This window comes from Sinocyclocheilus anshuiensis, unplaced genomic scaffold (assembly GCF_001515605.1).
Source record: "Sinocyclocheilus anshuiensis isolate Anshui unplaced genomic scaffold, SAMN03320099.WGS_v1.1 scaffold860, whole genome shotgun sequence".
Taxonomy (NCBI): Eukaryota; Metazoa; Chordata; class Actinopteri; order Cypriniformes; family Cyprinidae; genus Sinocyclocheilus; species Sinocyclocheilus anshuiensis.
In genome coordinates, this window is record NW_015548288.1 from 91,340 (window position 1) to 114,664 (window position 23,325).

The following is a 23,325-nucleotide window of genomic DNA, read 5'->3' on the forward strand; positions in this document are numbered from 1 at the left end:
CAACATACTATTCCTATTTCACTTTACTTAGTTTTTTCAAGGCAATCGGTTTGCATGCTTTTTTAAGTAAGCCCAACTAATTAGATTTTACAGTGTACAGTAAAAAATGGTCATAATATCTTTAAAGAGAGCTGCATTTACAATATGTAACCCTGTATGCTCGTATATGTTTAAGAATGTATAATAGTGTGTGTGTGTGTGTGTGTGTGTGTGTGTGTGTGTGTGTGTGTCTGTGTAAGACTGAGAGAGATGAAACAGTGTGAAGGAAACTGGGAGTGTGGTGGACAGTAATTAGACTATGTGTGTGTTTTTAGAAGGTCTGACGGAGGTACTGCAGGTGTGTGAAAGGAGGGCTGACCACAGTTACCTGACCACAGCCATTCTAAGTGACCAGCAGTCAAACACGTTTCCTCAAATCAGTATCAGTTCAGTCGAAACACCTCTGATTCTTCACCTCTGATCCCTCCCCAGGCCTGGTTGTATGGGGGTGCTAGAAGGTGCTATTTCTGAACTCAACAGCCAATAAGAGGCATTTAAGTTGCAATCCATTCAGTGCTCAAAATGCCAGAGTTTTTGTACAGTGCTGTACAGTGTTCTGCCTGGTTCTCATTATAACAAACAAAGTGTAGACATGGTGTTAATAAGAGATTCATTGTGCGGGAATATTCGGGAATGACATATAAATGTGGGATTTAATCTCAAAATTGCAGTTATTGACATAATGATAACCACAATGGGTGAGACAAAAATATACATCAAAATAAATGTGCATTAAGGTTAGAGCACCCTCACTAATTTCAGAAGCACCCTCAGTGATTTGATTCTGGAACCGGGCCTGATCCATTCAGAGACATCACCTATTAAAAAAACTCTATATTCAATAACTTCAATACCCGGAATTGTAAGGTCTTGCTCTTAAGTCAGTGCTTATATCAGCCATTTGTTGATCCCTGGTCTTACACTGCAGCTGCTCTCTCTCACTCCCTCTCTGTTTCTCATTCTGCAAGGATCAAGCAGGTAAAAATAACCCACTGCTCTCACACTTTGCTGCCCCTCTCAGCCACTCTTTCCCTTGGGAACAACCACCAGCCTGCCCTGCCCTCTGCCTCCTCTGGGCTGGTATATTTGCCTGTCTTCAGGGTTGCTTATCACTGTCAGATAGCTGACAGTAAGTACATTTACATGCACTTTAGAAATTGATTTCAGTAAGACTAAAGCAATAATTCACCTTTCTAAAATGTCATTTAAACGCTCATGTACAGATGAAAACTGTAGCTTGACTATGCAAAACTTAATTATACTCAATACTCAATTATATTCATGTAAATGTACTCACTGGCTATGCTGTCATTCTGTAAGCTAACTAATCAAAATATTACACCCCTCTCAGCCACTCTTTCCCAGGGGAACAACCACCAGCCTGCCCTGCCCTCTACCTCCTTTGGGCTAGTATATTTGCCTGTCTTCAGTGTTGCTTATCACTGTCAGATAGCTGACAGTAAGTATGTTTACATGTACTTAAGAAATTGATTTCAGTAAGACTAATGCAATAATTCACCTTTCTAAAATGTCAAGTAAACGCTCATGTACAGATGAAAACTCTAGCCTGACTATGCAAAACTCAATTATACTCAATACTCCATTATATGCATGTAAATGTACTCACTGTCTATGCTGTCATTTTGTAAGCAAAATAATCAAAATATTACAAATATTATGAACTAAGCTGTGGTTTAGGGGAATAATTTGAATGTTTAATTCTTAAACTGCAAAGTCTGATGTCTAACTCTTCATCCTACATTTAATAACTAAGCACTTGTACATCCGTTTGGATTTGGTGTGGTGTAGTAGTAACTCAACCTCATGAACGAACCTGTTTAACACGGTCAGGGTTAACAGTAGTCTGTGGCTGGAGAATGCTGACTGGTTCGGTCTTCTGACTGCTCTGAGGCATCTCACGAACTTTTTCAGCGATGAAGTTATGAACTCCATTCAGAGCTTCCACCGTACCCTGAATCAAACAAACACGCTCTGTCGTACCTGCCAAACACATACAAAAGAAAAAAACGTAACGTTAGCATAGAGTTTGCTTGTAAAATTAAAATGTAAAATATGTAAACATGTAAAATGAAATTGTGTATAATGTATAATGTTTTCTATTTGAATATATTTGTGCCATATTTTTCAGGTTTCTTGATGAATATAAAGTTTAATAATTTGAACAATAGTGTATATTTATTGAATATGAACGTAATATATCAATACAGTACACATACAGATACGTTAATAAAGCTTAACATACATTAAGTAAATAATGTTATACAAATATTTTGTTGTATTTGATTACATTTCTGAATTTGACAGACACTGTTATCTATAGCAACTTGCGCTGTATTCAAGGTGTACATTTTATAATTTCGTGAATTTCTTGCAAGCTGAACCTATGACCTTGGAGCAGTAAGCACCATGCTCTATTGTTTGAGCTATATTTCATAAGGTAATGGAAACACACATTACATTTTCAAAGAAACTATTCCTCCTTTCAGTATAAATGCATCTATCAAAAAGAATGAAAAGAGCTATTGCAACATAGGGGAAAAAGCAGATGAACTTATGACTGCATGATGTAATTCATTCTGAATGCATAGAATTCTAAACCTGTCCTCTCTAACCACATCACTCCCATGGGACACGCCACAAAAATGTCCAGGACACACACACAGTCTACTAATCTCTGGCATATCACTGTCCTGAAGCGCTTGACCTGTCTGTAATATTGCTGTAACTGTGAGAACCCAAAGAGCCCACACTGAACTGGACTTGTTTTACCATGACCAGAGAAATCTACAATGAGTTATTGTTACACAATCCTCTGCGTATTGTGTCGGCCTGAATTCAAGTTAGGATTTGTTCAGTCTTGTGGTGGAAAGCATCATTCAATGTCCTAAATATACTGTCATGATCATCTTCCATTTCATTTGGAGGGAGAGAGATGTGGGAAGAGAAGGCATGTAGGTTGTTGGTAGTGTGTGTTTGTTTCCAGGCAACAGTGCAGAGATATAGCCGCACTTGTGTGTGTTTGCTCCAGCACACATGCATACTTGACCAAGTGTTTGTTCTTCGGCTGTTTTTTTATTTTATTTTTATTTTTTTACATCTAGTTTGAGTATCACACCGAAGCTAAAAATTCTCCCCCAGTTTCAACATTGGCACTTCAAGATGTTGAAGGCTTACAAATAAAACATGCTCCAATAAAGTATGCACAAGTGTGTGTGTGTGCTGTGTTACTTTCAGTCATCCCCTCGTTCAGGAGATGTGGTTTGTGGTAAGAGTCTGCGGTTACATAAGTAAAAAAAAAACTGAATTGTAATTTAAATGTGTGACAGGCTACAGTGTTTGTTTGTTTGTGTGTGTGTGTGTGTGTGTTTAGTAAAACACGCTGGCTGGAGTAAAAATTCTTTTTATAGCTCTCTTGCGAGCCAGAGAGAGTTTAAATGTTTCCCTTTCAATATCTCATAAGATAAATGAGGTCTGGAAGAGAAGCTGCTATTATATCAGAGACCAGAATGATTTAGGATGTGCTGGTGTTTGTGCCAGAGCAGCACAACTTGTTGTATTCAGGGTTTGGCAAAATTCAGAATCAAAGAATTAACTTCCGTTCAATTTATCAGTTGGAATTGGAATTTAATTAAACTGGTCACGGCACACAGGAAGTTGAATTTGAATTGAAATGACAAGAAGAGAAATGTATTAATTATTATTTTTATTTATTAAGTTCCTCACAGGTCAAATAAATTTAACACAGTTAATGGTTCTTCCACCTTGGTCGACTAAAATTGATTTATTAAATATGATAATATGTAACTATATATAAACTTTAAAATATACATGATCTATCTATTTATCTATAGCATATAAAAACTTCAAAGCTAAAATAAATTGTAACAAATTTAAGAAAAAACATTACAAATAATTTTTACAAAATTCAAAAGGTAAAAAAAAAAAAGCTTGTTCAAGGCAACATGCAAACTTTGCTTTTTATATCAGAGTTATACATCAGTTATTTGAATTTTCTTGTAAAGAAGCTGAATTAAAATGAATTGAAATTCAAATTGCAATTTCACATCCTGTTTGCTACCTTAATTCAAATTTAGGATTCATTTCAAATTCAGGAACTCAAATGGAACTTTGCAGGATAATAAAACTGCACAAGCAAGTGAGAAGACAAGCGAGAGTGAGAATGTGTTTGTGTGTGTTGGTAGGGTAAGTAAGGGTGAAAGGCAGAACAGGTGGTCTCAGGATAGTTTTAGTTGTAACAGATGTGTTTAATGAATGAAAACATAGCTATTCACAGACAAATTATGCTCACAATATTCAGCTGTACGCTTCACAGCTGCGACACACACACGCACACACACTTTCTCGCTCTCTTTCTCAGATATTTTCTCTCCCTATGGGCACATTTTCCACTGTCATTCTCTGCCAATTTTATTTTTCCACGCTACAACATAAAGCAGCTTCTTAATGGAACATGGTGGAAAAGATACTATAGTCAATGACACAAACAGGCCAACATCTGTAAATGGCCTCATTCACATTAATCTACCACGGTGTAGCTCTAAGGCCTCCGTCAGACCTTCTGCATAATATTCAGAAAACTTACAAGCTTGTTGCTTACTAGTATTCTAGATTTTTCAGCTTGCAAAAATCTACTGGTGTTAAAAAAAATTATCAGAGGGAGTGAAGACTGCACAGAAAATGCAGATGTAAAACTCTTTTGTCCTTCATTCCTAAAAATACAGGCTCCAATTATTACCAAAAATATTAAAGCTTGATGCCACAGAAGAACCTCAAACATTTTTGTCTCTAAAAATCCTATACAGTGAAAAATAGTTACTGATAAGGAGAAGAAAGAAAAATCTTTATTTTCAAGAGTGTTTAGTGTGAAAGAGATTTATGCATGGCACAATTAACTCCGCCATCTGTTGCACAGTAAATAAAATGATTTAACTGTGAGGATTTATAACACAGATCTAATAACATCAATTATAGAAGTTCATTCAAAATAAAATAAATTATATGTTCTAAACTCTGAAATAAGTAATGTTCATCATTATTAGAGAAAGAAGATTTGATTCATACCTGGGTAGAAGTCTTTAGATTTGGACAGTTTGATGGTGGCTCCAGTCTCTTTCTGAAGCTGCACGATGGTTTGCCCCCCTTTACCGATGATTGAACCAGCGGCATAGCTGGGAATCAACACCTTCAGGAAATATTCACCCTCCTCTGCACATGCACACAAAAAACAAACACAAAGTTAGAGATGAAAGCATCTCAATTCTAATATTTTTAACAAATCAGACAGATGTCATATGGTCTATTTCCACTGTGGAAGAATGCAAATTAATAGCATCGCAGAAAGGTCTGAAATGTACATTAATAATTATCATTTTATTTTACAGTCCTGTTCCACATGTACATACTAGGTACTTATTATAGTGATTACAATATCTGGGTAATAACTAGGTACTAACCCTGAAACTACCCCTAAACCTAACCTTAACCCATGTAGCTACCTTACCCATTACTTTCTTAGGTAAGAACATTGTAAGTACACTCTAAAAAAATGCTGGGTTGTTTCAACCCAACTTTGGGTCAAATATGGACTAACCCAACCGTTGGGTTAAATTTTTATATTACATTTTTAACCCAACGGTTGGGTTAGTCCATATTTGACCCAAAGTTGGGTTGAAACAACCCAGCATTTTTTAGAGTGTACACACACTGCAAAATAAAGTGCTAATAACTAATACTGTTTAAATATACGTCAATATTTATTTTTGTTTTTATGTGCAATATGTAGTCATGTTTAATTCAGAGGATTTTTGGGATGTGTTACACATTTCTGCAAAACTGTAGTAAGATTATATAACAGTTTGAAAACATTATAAAGCCAACCAGAGGCCACACGAGTGCACCATCATTACCTCACTACAGCTTCTCCTTTTGAAACAATATACAAACTAAACATTTGACATCTCCTTTTTCATTTCTCTGTATTTCTTCCTTCACTTTTTCTCACTCTCTTTCTCTCCCTGATGAGTTCCTACTGATTCTGCCTCTGTCCCACTTTTTCCCCATGCAGAGATAAAGTGACCTGCTTTGGATTGGTAGAGGTCTAAATTTAACCAAACTATCTCTGTGTTTTGTGTCCTTCACTATCTTCTTCACCATCTCTCTCTCTCACACACACACACACACGGTCGGCCAGCCGACAAACCGCTCAGATGCTCAGCATGGAGGTTCAGTGTCACAGTCAGAAGTTGAGGTTTAAGTGAAAGTGTGTGGCGGGTGGTGTGTAGGCAGTCTGTAGCGTTTCACTATACTGAGGCCGTGGGCTTGTGGGTAATTGCCTGGAAGGCTGTTCAGGCAGGAGCATATGGATGCTAAATCCTCAGATTTGTCCTGAAGAACCCAGCCAACAGCGCATAAGTCACTCAGAGGTTCCCGGGGGGACGAGGCTTCCCTCTCCAACCACAATATTACACATCCTAAACACAACATATGGCCCAGAGTCCATTGCTAAAACAAGTGAAGAACCAGAAGGTGATTACAACACATCAAAAATATCTATTTTTTTATACAAGGGTCATCAAACTCCCTCACCACTAAACATGCAAATATATTCCATCATGACATCATACCGCTCAAGTCATGTTGAATACCTGATGTTCCCCTCTAAATGTTACTGTTGGCATAGCTAGAACTAATCAATAACTTTTTAAATTTGACTTGCAGCTAAGATGGTATTTCTTGTTTTCAGTACATTAGCCCATTATGTGACAAAATGGAAGAAGATGCAAAAGTACATCATGTTTGTGTACTATATCAGTGTCTTTCAGAGACTGTAGTAAATCCAAGAGATAAGATGGGTTTCGCAGACTCAAATGCCCCCAATCTCCAGCAGCTGACCCTTTACCACTGCAGAGAGAGTCAGAGATACAAGGAGAGAGAGAAACTGCAGGATAAGAGCAAACGCTAATAATACATAAAAAACATGGAAAAATATGGAAGGACAAGCTGGGATGAGAAAGATTTGTTAGGAAGGAAGAAAGGAATATTCGACAGAAAGGAAAAGACTGTTCCAGAGAGTGGTAGAGGAAAACAGCGATTAGGAGGGGAGAGGACAGATGAGAAGAAGAGGAGAGGGGAGGGGCGGCAGGGAGAAGGTTAAAATATTATGGTCTCTAAGCAACTCTGATTGACTCTCCTGTGGGAACGTTTGTTTCATTCCAAAGAACACCAAAGTCCACTACATGCCGTACACATCACCGCTTTCACCTGTACCCTAATGCTGGCTTGACTCATCAAGTTGGGAGCGACGTGTGCAGTTCTTCCAGAAATACAGCACACAATCTCAAAACCGGAAGGCCAATTTGGTCAATACATGATCAATCGTCCTATCCAGACAATCCCATTAATACCAGAAAATCAGGGAATCTGGGAAATCAAGAGAAATATAATTGTCAGCCCAAGCATATATAATCAAGCCAAGAGTGGGCGGGCCAGTTACTAGATGGCACCAGGATCAAAGCGAACATTAGATTCAGTTGTAATACATTATCTAGCCTAACAGGAAGACAAAAAAACAGGGAAGAAAAAAGAAAAAGAAAAAAAAGAAGGAAAGAAAAAAGCAAGCTCACACACAGTATAAGTCGCTTAAGCGCAGCTGAACGTGCAATGCATAGTTAGAAAGATACCCGAGCAGAATTTTAATTGAAAAGACAATTTGAGAAAAACAGAGTGACCCAGTCACTCACGTCTCCATACATTCCTATAGAAATGCATGAAACTTTGGAAAAAGGAGAGTAAAAACTGCATTCCCGTCTCTGTTATACAGATCTAAAAGCTGTTATCTGCAGCATTGCTATTCTTTTGTTCATCCCTCTCTTTTCTCTCTCCCTGGCTGACTGGCTTTGCTCTGTGCTCAGTCACTCTAGAGAAAATCATTTGTTAAATGAATATGTGCAAATATGTCAGAGGGTGAGAGATTTATTATTCTCTGCACTGGGACTGACCTCAGGGTTTCTCGATAAAACAGGTGCAGCGCACTACAAATACTTCATCTTGTGACGACATCGTACACAAACGCTCACCCAAGGACACTAGCTCCCTTCGTAGGGCCCTGGAGAGTGGCCAGTGGATACAACTGATATCTGGACGGAGCCTTGCAGAGCGGTTCAATCTGTACCTGTCCTCTGCAGCGCTCCAGGTGCGCAGTGGGATATGCATTACGTCATTGCCTCACCCGACTCAATGCTCCCTGCCACACACACACACACACACACACATGACTGACAGGTAATGATAGGATTCCAGTCCACGATGCTCGCTGCAGCCGATCAAACACACACATACACACACACAGAGCTGGGCAGATCCCGATCTTATCAATGACTGGTCTGTTAAAGAGGAGGGTGCGAGTGTGAATGGAATGAATGCAGACACTGTTAGTGGGACCATTTAATGAGGGCAGTTTGCAGTGAACGGAGGAAGAGGACAGGACGCAGTGGACACACGCTCAGGAATCCATGATGGAGGTTTTTGAAGAGCACAGCCGGAGGGGAGATAAGGAAAGAGTGAGTGAGTTTATAAGAACGGAAAAGATAGAGGAAGGGCAATCAGGGCTCTTGCGATCACTGAAGTACGTTGCACCAGCACGCCACAGCGTCGTAGGAAAGCGAACCTCTGGCAGTCGTTTTTTACAGAGAGGCGGCGTGGGGACCATTTGACCTTGGCTGACAAGGAACGGAAACTTCACTCTCTCCATCGCGGCCGCTTCACAATTGTTTCCAAGACGACTTGGAGGTGGCATTCTGAAGGCGCAAAGAGCTAACGGGAAGGTCTGCTGCCGCTTACCTGTTGTTAAGAGGAAAACCTAGGGCACATTCGCATGCAGCAGTGATTTGAGAATGGCGAGCGCTTTGGGAGCGCTCCTCACCCGTGCACTCCTGCTTGCGGCAATGATGTAAGGAAAGCTGGTGTAACAGGTTTTCAGCAGTGAGTGTCTGAGTAAATAATACAATCTGTTGCTGCTGTTTGCCAGTTAGCCATACTTACACAGCCGCTAATGCAGTCAGACAGTTATGGGCTCAAACCTATGATTACACATAGCACATAGAGTGTGAACAGAGTGTCATGCAAACACACAGAGGGAGTGGGTCAAGAGGGATTGCATTGTTAACCCCCCACCACCATGTAACACACACACACACACTCTGCATGTGAAAAGGAGGGCCTGTCCTAGGTACACTGCAAGGACAAGCAAGCCTCTCCTTCCCACAGAATGAATGAAGAGACTATACCCAACCAGCGGGTGCGGGTGCGCGTGTACGTGGCAGGGGGAGGGCGTATGAGCTCAGTCCCAGGGTCATACTTCATTTGCATAGTAGCTTTTTTCAGCTGAGCTTGATAAATTCTCTACATATCCATACTAGGTATATCGATGCGCTCTGCTGGGTGTCTCGGATGCAGCATGCAGCATGGATGCTTCTGTTCAGGCAAACCGATCACGTTCAACACATCCACTGGACATTCTAGAATACATGAGCCCTCTCTCTTTCTAGCCCCTCCTTTCTCCACCACCTGCCCAATTCACAGTCAACTCACGTCACCACACACTGCAAGGGCACCTGTGTCCTTCTCTCACTTGCTTTCGTTCTCTCTCACTCGCACCTTTTGATCTAATACGGAATCACACAAAAACACCAACACAAATAGCTCTGCCAAAACCTCCATTAGCAACATTAACATGGCATTTCAATTGCGACTCGTAAGAGGCCACACACACACACAGACACACACAGAGTAACTAACTGTGTGCGCACTGGTGAAATTAGCATCAGCAATCAATGGCTGTTTACAAAAGGGAGGGTACAAAGAGGATCTCAATCACTGACCGTCCTCTTCATCGCTCTCTTCGGGTCAAAGGTCATGCAAGGGGGAAGGGCTCATTCACTGATAGGATTATGTTTTAATTAACAAAGCTAGATAGGTGAACAGAATGAATGATGGTCTGAACTGCTAATGAACAAAGAAATAACTTACTGACTAAATAAAAGACTGATCTCCAAACTGTGCTTAATGGGATGCTTTGACAAAAGCTGTCATACTCACTAGTAAAAATTTTCATCATTATAGCAGTCTCTTTCTTTCCCTCCGTTTAAATTGGCACAGTTTTTTCCTATAATTTCTACTCAATTTCAGCTTGATTAGAGTTTCAGATAGATTTTCTGCATCAATATTAGTTCAATTCAAAGTAGTTTAAAAATGCAGTTAATGCATCACTACAGGTTGTAAGCTCTGCAATGATTTGATTTTACTTCACTGAAAGTCATTTAATAATTTTTTTTACAGTGCATAATAGGACTTAAGCTAGCTAGCATTCAGTTTATTAATGTTTACTATTAATAAACTAAAAAGCTTAAACACTATACAGTTGGTAGAGGATTTGTACGTTTTTTTAAATTATATAATTTGTCCCATTATTTAGCATAATAGGCTATTACTGCTACTACTACTACTACTACCACTACTATGTTAATAATAACGTTAATTGTACCACTGCATTTATATAAAGCATATTGTCAGAAGTCAGAATCAAAATATCAATGTAAATTATCTACACAAATAGTGAGTACTAATTAGTAAATTTGCTAGTTAATATCATTGGTCTATAGTTCAATTGTCTGTAAGATTAAGAAGTCGAGGCCTCAACGAATTAAACACTTACATTTCCCTAAATACAACCCTAAAACCCAACCCTTTATAACACACTCGGCTCACCTCATTATCTCTGAACAATTAAAAAAAAAACATAAACTGTGCATAATCTATAAAACGCGCGCGGCAGTGTGTCCCTATACTGTAGTGCAGGGTGATAAAACAGTCGCTGGACAGCTGCACCGGGGCTCCACAGCGTGAAGCGCCGCCCCGTGAGCAAAACTGACAGAAATGTTCACTTACAACGTTACTGAGACGTTCTTTTAGCTTCCCTCCAATCCAAAATATCCAAAATACGCACGTACACTGTAAAAAAAAAAAGCGCTCTAGAACTGAACTTTGTGTTTATCACGTGACCTTCTCAGCTATTATTTAAAGAGCACTGACTCAGACCAACGTCTGAAGAAATGTGGATCAGTATCTGAACCGGACACAAAATCCTGCCTAGAAACTGAGTATACTTAATATACTACGTCTATTTAAAAGACTTAGTACATAAAGAAAAGTAATAGCCGTTTTGTTTTAAGTGATTTATTATCAGAAACACCTCAAGGAAACTTTTTTCTAGATCAAGATGGACCCTAATGCTTTTTTTTTTTCAAATGTATTAAGAGCTCCACACAACGATATAGAGGGGAATTCAATCTTTTGTTTCCACTGGAGTCTGTTACTGCATATGAATAGGGATTAAACTACAGCAGCATGTGCGCTTTCTCCCTTTCATTAATTTTCTGCTCAATTTAGCTTCAGTCCCAGAGGGACGGCAACCACCACACTGCACATCACCCCACCGGGTCATACAGGGTCAGGCTGGACAGATGTGACCCGTTTTGTAGTATTAATTGTATGTAACGCTTCTGTAGGATTTTATTTCACAGGTGCTGAAAACTCCCACTTTACAAACTAAAAAAAAAAAAAAGACAACCCTCTCAAACCCTACATCCTGAACCCCCCGCAAAGTTAGAGTAGTTATTTAGATAAGCACGCATAAAACTGGACCAGGCACGCGACTCGAGCATACTGGAGCGTCTCGTTTGACGACTTATTTGGAGCAGCAGGCCTAGCGCTACCTGAACCCCCGCGAACTGTCGTTCTCACCTCCGGTGTTGGAGCGCTTGGTGCTGCTCGCCTCAGTCGGTGTTTCCAAGGGTCTCTTTCGGGAATCGGAGAGATCCGGGTCCATGTGTGGCGACTGGGAGAGGTGCTGAGGAGTAGAAAAGATCCCGTTCTGCTGAACTGCCCCGCCAGCCATCATTTTGTCACCGGCTGGAGTTTACACCACGTTAGCGCACCGAAACCCGTTAGAAAGCACATAAAAATCGGTCAGCGTCTCCTGTCCGAATGGATTCTAAGAGCTTCAAATGTCATAAAAATGCCATGCTGCGGGGTCGCTGAGCGCGTCCGTTTCTGCCTCGCTGTCCACTATTTCCCGTTGGGAGAAGAGGCGCATTAAAGCTCTAAATATAAAAATCCATTCAGTGAAGTCTATTCATTAGAGCGCACCCGACACTTGAGACGCCTGTGTGTTTAACCAGCCCTCACGCACACGCGCAGCGCCCTCTCCAAAAAGATTCTCGCGACCATTGCCTGACAAACTACTAAAAGATAAACAAATCAAGATTCACTCACAGAACAAAAAGACAGTTCAAAACAACATTGTTTCGCTCGCTCTTTTTCGGTCTCCGCGCAGCGGTGCCGGGTTTTGAAAATACTGTATTGCTGTTGACGGTGTCAGTCCGTTTGTTTCGAAGTGTAAAGGAGAATATTTTGTTTCAGAGATGCGAGTCTTGGCCAGCGCGCGGCAGCGTCTGCTCGGGTTACAGAGCTCTCGCGCAGCATCGCTGGACCAATTGTGAGCCAGAGCGCCAGAGCCCTCCTGACGTCACGGGCCGCAGCCTCCAAAAGAGCTATTCGACGGCAGCAAGTTTCAGACTCACTAGTTTAACAACTTGTTCTTTATCTAAAACTCTCCAAAATTATAATGCGAACATAATAGCATAATTACATATAGGGGTTATTAAATAAAGAGCAACTTTTAGGTGCTACAATGTGGAATAAATTGCATTTAGCATAGCCTACATCGAATTCCTGCGACAACACCGCAGATTATTTACGAGTACAAGACAACGAACATATGGTGAAACCCTAGACTTAATGTTCTGAATATATTTTGTATATTTTACATTTAATCACTGTAATATTTTTTAAGTAATTGATAGCCATCACGATTTCTGTTTCTTTTATTAATGGAAAATTAATGCATTACTAGCATCTTATATCACTACAAATGTAGTATTTTTTTAAACGTTGAAAAGTGCCCCAGAAATAAAAATAACATGTATATGCAATACAACAACTACCAAAAATAACTGGGGAAAAAAATTCACAGATTAAACAGATTGTCTTCACAAATACCACGTGTAGTCTTACAATTTTTGCAATTGCATAATTCATAAAATCTGCATTAAATACAGGTAATCCACAGGGTAATGTGATATAAACTTCCAAAACAGCAAAGTTTCACATACAGTTTATATGTAAGCTATGGAAACCAGTTTCCGCCACTGAATGAAAAATTTTTTTTTAAAGTTATTGCGACTTTTTATCTCACAATTCAGAATTTTTTTCTCAGAATTGTGAGATATAAACACATAATTGCAAGTTATCAAGTCAGAATAAAATTGCGAGATACTTTGCAATTCTGACTTTTGTTCTCACAAATTCGAGTTTGTATCTTGCAATTCTGACTATTTTTCTCACAATTCTTACTTTTTGTCTCAGAATTGTGAGATACAAATTCACAATTGCGAGTTATAAAGTCCAATTCTGAGGGGGAAAAAAAGACTGATATGTTCTCAGTAGAGCCCGACCGATATGGGTTTTTTGGGGCCTCGGCGACAGGCTCATATCGGCCGATAATATCGGCAAAACGATATATCAGTCGGGCTCTAGTTCTCAGAATTGCAAGTTTATATCTCACAATTCTGACTTACTCACAATTGCATGTTATAAAGTCAGACTTGTGAAATATAAACTTGCAATTCTGAGAAAAAGTTCACAATAGCGAGATATAAACTCACAATTCTGAGAAAAAAGTCAGAATTGTGAGTTTATATCTCGCAATCCTGACTTTATTTCTCAGAATTGCACGTTTTTTCTTGTAATTGTGAGCTTATATCTCACAATTCTAAGAAAAAAAGGCAGAATTGCGATATGTAAACTCACAATTACAAGAAAAAAAAAGTCAGAATTGTGAGATAAAAAGTCGCAATTACCTTTTTTTTCAGGGGCGGAAACGGGCTTCCATAGTAAACAACACCACATCCAAAGTAAAATTAAGGCTATATATAATTAACAATGTGTTTCCTATTAAACAGTTATCCACACAAGAAAAATCATGAACTGACAGTGTAATCTTGTTGGGAGTGTTCACAGGCCATTTCACAAATTCAAAGAAAAACATATCACACAATAAAGCTCATAACATGAAATCACCAATCCTAATTACTTTAGTCAGTAAACTTTACAATGTTTACATGGTCCAAAGAAAATATTGCATTTGAAGTGATGTAGCTGTTGGCCCAAAACATAAAAAATAAACAATATTAATATAAAAATGTTACAGTACAACTAACAATCCCTGGTGCTTGCAATTAATTATGTACCATTCTCCTTCCCAGACTTATATGGAATTGCAAGTATTACCACAACTGACCAGCCACACACTCAAAGGCAGACCTCTTCCTGTGTCAGACTGGGCTGCCAGTTTCACGGAGAGCCTCTTGAGCTCCTTGCAGTGTCTCTCTTTTCACACATTTCCAATAACCAGAAATACCATGCTGGGGCTGAACCTATACAACACACAAGTGCAATCTACAGTAAGTCTACCGGTTACTGCGCTGAGCCACTTACACGCAATCACAAAGATTAATAACTACTGTCAAAAGATTTGGCTATAATTGCTCTTTGAATTATTGTCCATCATGTGCATTGTTGTTTGCACAGACATTAGCATTTATGTCAGATTTTAGTACCAATAACATTTTTAACACTAATGATATTTACCAAATGATTAATACCATAACATGGTAAATTAGCTAAATGAAACTATGGAAATTAATAATTCATTATCAATTAAAAGGGCCAAATGTTTCTCACCCTGAGTCCACGAAGTACTCTGTCTTTCATCACAGCGAGGAACTCTTTATGGCTCAGGCAGTTGTCACCGTCCAGGTCAAAGATCTTAAAAACTGTGTCCAAAACGTTCTCTGAAAGGTCGTGGCCTGTCGCTATCTTCACTGCTCGCTTAAACTCAGCTATGGAGCAAAAATGTGAGGGAGAGTGCTATGCATTTCAGTTACTCAATCAATACAATTTTGACCGGTCAAAAAATATATTGAGGACAATCAATTATTTATTATTAAAAGTTAATAACTACTGGCATCCAGATCAGTCTTACCCATTCCTATTGGCCTGCTGGCATCATTAATCATTTTGACTGAGAAGGCAAAGTCCTCCAGATTGTTGGTAAAGAGACAGAATGCTTTAAATTCATCAAAGGTGATGCTCTGACAAATATATATATATATAAAAATGTCAGAAACTTTATAATATGTACATTATGGAATTATAACACTTCTACAGGATGCTATGAATGTACAATTTCAAATAACACTTCTGGTGTTGATAACATTTACTTTTATTTTACAATTCAAATGTACAATGAAATGCAAAAAAACATGCTTTTCAATTGATATCATTTTAGCCAGGTGATGGTTTTCGTCATAAATGGCACATGGCAAACAGGTCAGCAGGCTCTAGAGTCCTCTACATGCCATTTGTCTAACTCTAGGTGGACTGTAAATACCATGTACTCAGGAGTGACATCAGATTTGCTCACTCTACTCTAGGAATATGACTGATGGAGAGCTGCATGGAGCACAATTTTTCATCTATATGTTGGAAATCTCTGAAGAGTGGCCACTGGATTCTTAGCCACTTATTATTTACATTTAGAATCTATTCCTCTCAAATTATAAATAATGACCTAAGATCAGACTTTATCCAAGTCGGTTTGTGTTAAACAGCACATATGCGAAAAATATTCAGGACTATCAATGTTAGTGTTTAAAAGATGCTACCTGCCCAGTGGGGATCCTCTTTTTCATGTTTTCCCAGTATGCCTCATTGTTCTCTTCATTGGTGTAGTGAAGCAGCCATTCAGCAAAGTCCTCCCGCCTCATAGTCTTCATCCCTTTAGAAAACCGCAGAAACTCAACTTCTTGCACTTCTGCCTGCAGGTCTTCCATAAACCTACACAAAACCAAAAAAAAAAAATCCTTGCAATACATCTCTCAAGGCTAAGCAAAAGTTGAAACACAGGATAGTGTCCTATCAGTTGTAGTTAGAGAGCCGGTTTACTTATATGAACAATGTATATTCTATTAATATTCAATAGATTTTTATTTTTATTGGAGGTCTGAAGTACGTTGCTGTATTCTGCTAATCTCATGTCTATTGTCTACATTTCATAAAAACATCCTAATTTGGAAATTCTATCAATTATGCTATTTTTGTAGCATACATTAAGAAAATTATAGTTTATATCATACAGACACTAACATATTAAAGTAAACGCAGGTAGTGTGAATTTGGTGTAAAATTACTTCACCTGCAGAAATCTTTGTATTGGAGTTTTTCCTTTTTACTTATATGAACAATGTATATTCTATAACATATTCTATTAATATTCAATAGATTTTTATTTTTATTGGAGGTCTGAAGTACGTTGCTGTATTCTGCTAATCTCATGTCTATTGTCTACATTTCATAAAAACATCCTAATTTGGAAATTCTATCAATTATGCTATTTTTGTAGCATACATTAAGAAAATTATAGTTTATATCATACAGACACTAACATATTAAAGTAAACGCAGGTAGTGTGAATTTGGTGTAAAATTACTTCACCTGCAGAAATCTTTGTATTGGAGTTTTTCCTTGCCATCTTCCCCAAAAAAGAACACCTGTAGTGTAGTGTTGACCTCATCAACACTGTCTGAAAGCTGTAAAGAAAAAGACAAAGCTATTCAGTACAACAACAAAATATTCAATACAACAGAACTTTGATATTAAACACAACTAGGCACACAACATGTACCCACCTCTGTCCTATCCTGCCTTAGAAGCTCTTTCCTTGGTCGAATTACTTTCTTCAGCTTCAAAAAAGAGAGCAAAGTTCAAATAACTGACTCTTATTCACCCTTATTCTCTTGTGTTTATGCATATGTTTGTGTGTTAAGGTACAGTGGGATGTATATCCACTGTGAGATGTATATTTATATCTACCCTAAAGAAAATTATGAGTCTATTCAAATTGCTTGGGGCAGTCGTGGCATAATGGTTAGAGAGTCGGAATTGTAACCCAAAGGTCGTGGGTTCGAGTCTCAGTACCGACAGGGACTGTAGGTGAGGGAGTGAATGCACAGAGCTCTCTTCCACCCTCAATACCACGACTGAAGTGAGACCCTTGAGCAAGGCACCGAACCCGCAGCTGCTTCCGGGCACCACGGAATTGGCTGCCTACTGCGCTGGGTGTGTGTTTGTGCACTTCTCACTGCTGTGTGTGTGCACTTGGATGGGTGAAATGCAGAGCACAAATTTCAAGTATGGGTCACCATACTTGGCCACAAATCACGTCCTTTCCTTTTTAAATTAAAGTAGTTAAGCTACGTTCAAGCTACCCTTCCAGGGCTGTACGTTAACTTTTTTTTCACATAGCACTGGTGCTACAGAGGTTGAAAGTTTTGTAGCACAGGCCAAAAAGTTGTAGCACAAGTATAAAATGGCTGCCCACTGCTCCGGGTGTGTGTTCACGGTGTGTGTGTGTTCACTACTCACTACTGTGTGTGTGCACTTGCATGGGTTAAATACAGAGCACAAATCCCAAGTATGGGACACCATACTTGGCTACACGTCACATCACTTTTTTTTCAGCTTTAGTGAATTTCCTAGACCTCGACAACATGGCACACTGATACATCTGAATAGACTCAACATTTAAATCCAACTAAATTATATGAATTAAATAATAAATATAATAAAATAAAATAAAATAAATAAATAATAAATTCTAAATAATGTATGCATTTTTCTGATGCTCCTATCATGCACCAATCATGCATCAACCATTCCCACATACCTGTTGCACATCGGTCTCATCTCATGCCAGCATTAACAGAAACACAAAGCAGATACACCCTAATGACCACATTACTTACAATCCAGAATTTTTAAAATCCAGTCAGGAGAACTTTCTTTGTTCTGCACACCTTCATATAATTATACGCATTTACAACAAAGTGTTTTTAAACAACATTTACACTTATCAATTTGAGTGTGAAGGAAACACAGTGTCATATAATCAAATGTGAAAAGACATTCCATACCTTCTGAAATTCCTTCTTGTCCACATGCTCATTGCCATCAATATCAAGCATTTTGAAAGCAATATGAAATCCTGTTTGAGGTTCTGGAATCACAGTGCAGTTAAACTGAGTAAAGGAATGGATACCGACTTTCTGGAATATTCTGTGACCCCTCAAGTGAGCAAAAGAGACCCCCACCACCAAACACACACACACACGCAAATCGTATCGCTACATGGGGGAAAACTAATGAGTATAAAGCAAATTAATGAGATGATTTGGTGTATTGCAGATCAATGTCAGTCAATATCACTAATATAACTGTGATATAATTTTGATGTTATGGTAACTCCAGTATAGTTTCATAGCAAGCACTGCGTGAACATGCACAATATGAAATATATTTGGATTTGTCACTAAAATAGGAAAACTTTATATCAAAAACCAACATAGAGCTCTAAACATGCCTATTTGAATTTGTCTTTTTGTACATCTATTCCAGTGCAGACCAACTATTATCTTTGATTGTATTCAAGCAGGTAAAGAACAATAAATTGCAGTGCTGAAACTTCACCGTGATTATACAGTGAGTCCATTTTCTTCCTACCTGTCTTCTGTGAATTTTTGGGAAAGGAATGAGAATCGTAAGGACATGTTCTGATTTTATTCCACTTAATGATTTTATCAACAATTTTTAATTGTCACAAAACAAGTCATCAAATTTCTAATTCAAACTAGACTATATGCTCATGCTGTATGTTTAATACTGCATGCAATCAGTGAGTACAATGATGCACGGACCATTTATAGTGTTTGTATTATTTCACAGCAGCCAGTCACTCTTCCTTATCACATTTCAATTCAGACTGCAATCTCAGCCAAAATGATTTTTTTCCATGATGCTGTTGATTCAGTAGTGGTGCAGAACGGTGCAGAATTATTTTGATACAGTGTCAAAGAATCAGACCTCAGGAATGTCACAAAAATAACTGCAAATTGTGAAGTACAGAACAAGTCCTGCTGAAAATGAGTAACTCTGTGTCCATTTTGGCTACAAATCACTATGACTAAAAATGTGTGTCCATCTGATAATCAAGCAGCTAAAAGCACAGAAGTCTAAGCAGTGACATACAAACTCTGGACTGGCACTGATAGGACACTGTGTATGAAATTATGTGGAAAGGTTAGGAAATACTTACTTGTGAGAATAGTGAGGAGAAACAGGTACTCCGTGTAAGAGATCAGCCCTGAAACAATGGTTCAGGAGATATTCAATGTTAATATTTTTAATTAAATCACTCAATTATGTAAATAGGAATATTTTTATAAACCATACCATTTTAAAAATTAAGTTTTCATTACAGCACTTGCTCAATGAGAGGAAGTTAGTACACATAAACACATGTACTTTACTTTGGCAAGTAGACTCTGGCATATGTGAGGCATGTGTTTGCTTAACATATACCTTTGTCTCCGATTCCTCTGAACATGTTGTTTCCTGCCTCAGCCCTGGAAGCCACCCTTATCATATCATCCACATCCTGTCCATGGACCAATCAGATATTAGGCAAAACTCTGACTGTGTCAGTGAGATTTCCAGCAAAATCACACATCATACACGTCACGATCATATAATAACAGTATTCACTTAGAACAAGTCTCTGTGTTTGGAGTAACATTCATGTGAACTAACATACACACTTACTGCTTTAGTCAGCATCTTTTTCTGTAGTTTGCCTGTAAGAGAGAAAGATCAAGGATTGCTGTAACAATATTTTGCAGCATAGTGAAAATCAACAGAAAAATAGCTTTGAGGCGTGTTGTGGTGTTTGAAAAGATCTTGGATTACATTACGCCCACTACATACTTCAATGTACACCATTACATTGAATGCAAGGCCTAACATGCAGAGATGATTAGTACCAGATAAACAGCATTTTCACTCAGATGCACACTCAAACCAGAAACACGCTTATATAAATGAGAATGTAAGTGAGAAGAACGTACATGTCAGCATTTTAGGGTCTTTGTGTTGTCTGGTCTCTCGCTGTAAGATTGCTTTGATGCATGTTATTAGAATTTTGTTGATAACAGCCCTCATAAAGAGTTTACATTTTATCAAATGTGGGTACCACTTTATTTTACAGTGTCCTTGTTACACATGTTCCATGTACTTACTATGGTAATAATAGTACATTATGCATAATTACATGCAACTAACCCTAAACCAAACCATATAGTAAGTACATGTTTTTAATGAATATTAATCATTATTTACTTGTGTAATTACACTTTCAAAAGGACACCTTAAAATAAAGTGTAACCCAAATGTCCAGTAGAACAAGAATGCAAGCACAATATCACATACTAATTTATACATAATACTGCCTGCCTAGTGTTTGTTTGTTTATTTGTTTTTGAGTGTTCATACATCCATATGGTGGTATGTCACTTACGGTCCACCTTCTCCATCATGACTGAATGGAGGAAGTCTCTGGGTGTCATGTATGGCTCCTCTTCATAGATCATGGAGGCAAACTGGTTAAACCGCAGACGTCTCATGGACACTGGTGGTACTGCGATCTCCTCCTTCTTTACAGATATACAAAAATGGAGAGAAATAGCAGATGTTTTATTTATGAGCAGTGCACCTCTACTCTATTTAGAGCTAGACTTGGACTCTATAATTATAAAACATTAGAATTGTGAATTATTTTCTTTGCAGTATATTGAAATAATGTTGAAACTGGAAAGTTCAGTGCCTTTTTAAACAAAAAGTCGGTGCCAATTCTATGACATTAAGCAGGAGGCAAGAAGGGGAGCAGTAATGTTATTAACTAAAATGAAACGCAAATTCTATAAATATATAATATAAAAAATTATATAAATATAAAATATTAAAAATTATTTTCATTAGTAGAAAAAAGCTAAATGAATACAAAATATAAATATTAGATGAAAAACTTTAAAAACTTAAAAATTGTAAATGTTGCCTTGACAAATAACTGAAATAATTAAGATGAAAACTTAAGTTTAAGTTTTAAACTAGTTTTAAACTTAAAGTTAAATTGAAATATTAAAAACTTATAAAAAAGACAATTGCACATAACAAAATTCTAAAACTTTAAAATTAAAATGTAAAGTATAAATATAAAAGTAAAACTAATTTAAAATATCAATGGATTCTATTATAATATATAAATACTAAAATAATACCGCAGGAGAGACATTGTGGACTCAAGATTTCATATTTGTTACTTTCTTTTGCAAAACAATAATTAAATACATTTATTAAAAAAAATATAATTTTCTTCAGCAAAGGTTTAAAATGAATAAAACACCTGTTATCATAAGAATACCTTAAAACAGTTTAAGCTGTTTATTGAATTTTTATGGTTACAGCAATATGTGGTCATGGTCATGGATATTAACTTCAATAATGAACTCCTGGCTCTGACTGTAACATCTTACTCTTTAAATTAGTTCTGTAGATTTTACAGATTTTAATTACACAATGAGTCATTAACCATACATTTAATTATGTTCCTAGTTGACACATACCGGTTAGGGATGTGCGCGACGACTAATTTGACTGTCGTTTAAACGAAAGTTTTGTATCCGACTAGTCTAAAAGCAAGAAACCCCCAAAAGATGGTAAGAAAAAAAAAACTCTGTGCGTGCGAGTAGCATATATTATAGCCTATATTTGAAATACTTAATCTATGAATCACACTGTCAAATCCCTCAATGAATTCCACTTGCCGCACACTTGCCTCGCGTTATCATCATTTCATTTTAGGCGGTCGTTAAAAAAAAAAAAAAAAAAAAAAGAAGAGTATACTACTCAACGTCGGCCAAAGCATAGCTTATTTATTCAAATCAGCTGGGGAAATGCAGAACAATGGAAAATCAATCAATAGCCTGACAGAATTCTTAATCTTCATATAACGTTATTAAACACAAGTCAAAAACAATAGGAAGGTTTATCAAGAAATAGCATTAAAACGACTTTTAAAAACGTACTCCGTGTACGCTATATCGTCTAAAAACAAAACAATGCAACAATGCCCATTTTACTTACTCAGACCATGCGTTATTTGTTCAGTGAAATTATCAACGTGGTCTGGTGAAAGACGGGACCTGAGGCGATTAACAATAAAATTCCTGCACTTGAAAAAACGCGCTCGGCAGGAACTGAAGTCGCAGGCACGCAGAGATAACGAAAAGCAAGCCGATAAGAGTTTCAGAAAGCGCCTGGACATCCCGCACCACCACCGAAGTGGGTGTTTGTTAGAGGAATAGACGGCGCGGACGGGACCGCAGCGCCGGCCGGTTGTAGTGAATGACGTGATTGACATTTGCTGGCTTTGGTAGAGGTTCTCAACCTTTTTTTCCACTGGGCCGCACTATGGTCCAAGTGCAAGTCTCACGGGCCGCAAGCATATCATTTACATATTACGTCACCAATACAAACCAACCAGAATTATAATAGCCTATTATAGCCTAAATATTATGATATCTAATCGATTACATTCATTGAAATAAATAATTATACTCCCCATTAATAAAACACCTGATGCTGTTGGGAGCTGACCAATTTTGTGAAATTCGGCTCGAAAGGAGTAACAGCACAATGAAGTTGCGATTGTAAGTTGCAGTCTGTAAAACGCGCACGGAAGCGCGACTTTGCAGAAAATGTGCGTTCACAAATGTAGCCTATGTTGATCCAAATATGGAAAGCACTTTCGAGTTTAATAATCTGAGGTTCTCTCCAGAGATGTTTTGCCACATTTCTAAAGACGGGCTCGGGCCGGTAATTCTGATAAGCTGTCGGACACGGCCGGGCTAGGGCCTGAGCGTCTCGGGCCGCAGGTTGAGAACCACTGCTCCAAGCTAACGCCTACGTGCCTGTATTGAATATAATTACGCATCGCTCCAGTAGAGCTATTGTAAGACAGTTTGACATTACACCGTTTACACAAAACTTTTCCGTTTCCTTCTAATTCAAAATAATCCCAGTATGGTCATTTTTGAACTCGCCGTAACTGACACGAAGAAAACGCATGCGAGGTCTGAGGTAAAAATGTAGTTTCCGCCCAGATAAACTTTTAAAAAG

The 23,325-nt window shown here is 38.1% G+C and overlaps 2 protein-coding genes across 2 annotated transcripts in view; both read right to left on the reverse strand.

The window, feature by feature from the left end:
* The window catches only part of LOC107655909 (RNA-binding protein Nova-1-like), a 17,274-nt gene extending 4,730 nt beyond the window's left edge, over positions 1–12,544 (reverse strand). The window contains exons 1-3 of the mRNA XM_016443526.1: positions 11,881–12,544; positions 5,143–5,286; positions 1,874–2,040 (exon numbers count right to left, since the gene is read on the reverse strand). Coding sequence (XP_016299012.1) covers positions 1,874–2,040; positions 5,143–5,286; positions 11,881–12,037 — 468 coding nt within the window. The 5' untranslated portion in view covers positions 12,038–12,544. The remainder of the gene's footprint in view (positions 1–1,873; positions 2,041–5,142; positions 5,287–11,880) is intronic.
* A 1,987-nt stretch (positions 12,545–14,531) lies between these two features.
* Positions 14,532–23,325, reverse strand: part of LOC107655910 (calcium uptake protein 2, mitochondrial-like) — a 9,847-nt gene continuing 1,053 nt past the window's right edge. Inside the window, exons 2-12 of the mRNA XM_016443527.1 lie at positions 20,666–20,801; positions 19,915–19,946; positions 19,675–19,750; positions 19,409–19,456; positions 18,231–18,313; positions 16,947–17,000; positions 16,753–16,847; positions 15,924–16,095; positions 15,242–15,350; positions 14,941–15,098; positions 14,532–14,633 (exon numbers count right to left, since the gene is read on the reverse strand). Coding sequence (XP_016299013.1) covers positions 14,532–14,633; positions 14,941–15,098; positions 15,242–15,350; positions 15,924–16,095; positions 16,753–16,847; positions 16,947–17,000; positions 18,231–18,313; positions 19,409–19,456; positions 19,675–19,750; positions 19,915–19,946; positions 20,666–20,801 — 1,065 coding nt within the window. The remainder of the gene's footprint in view (positions 14,634–14,940; positions 15,099–15,241; positions 15,351–15,923; positions 16,096–16,752; positions 16,848–16,946; positions 17,001–18,230; positions 18,314–19,408; positions 19,457–19,674; positions 19,751–19,914; positions 19,947–20,665; positions 20,802–23,325) is intronic.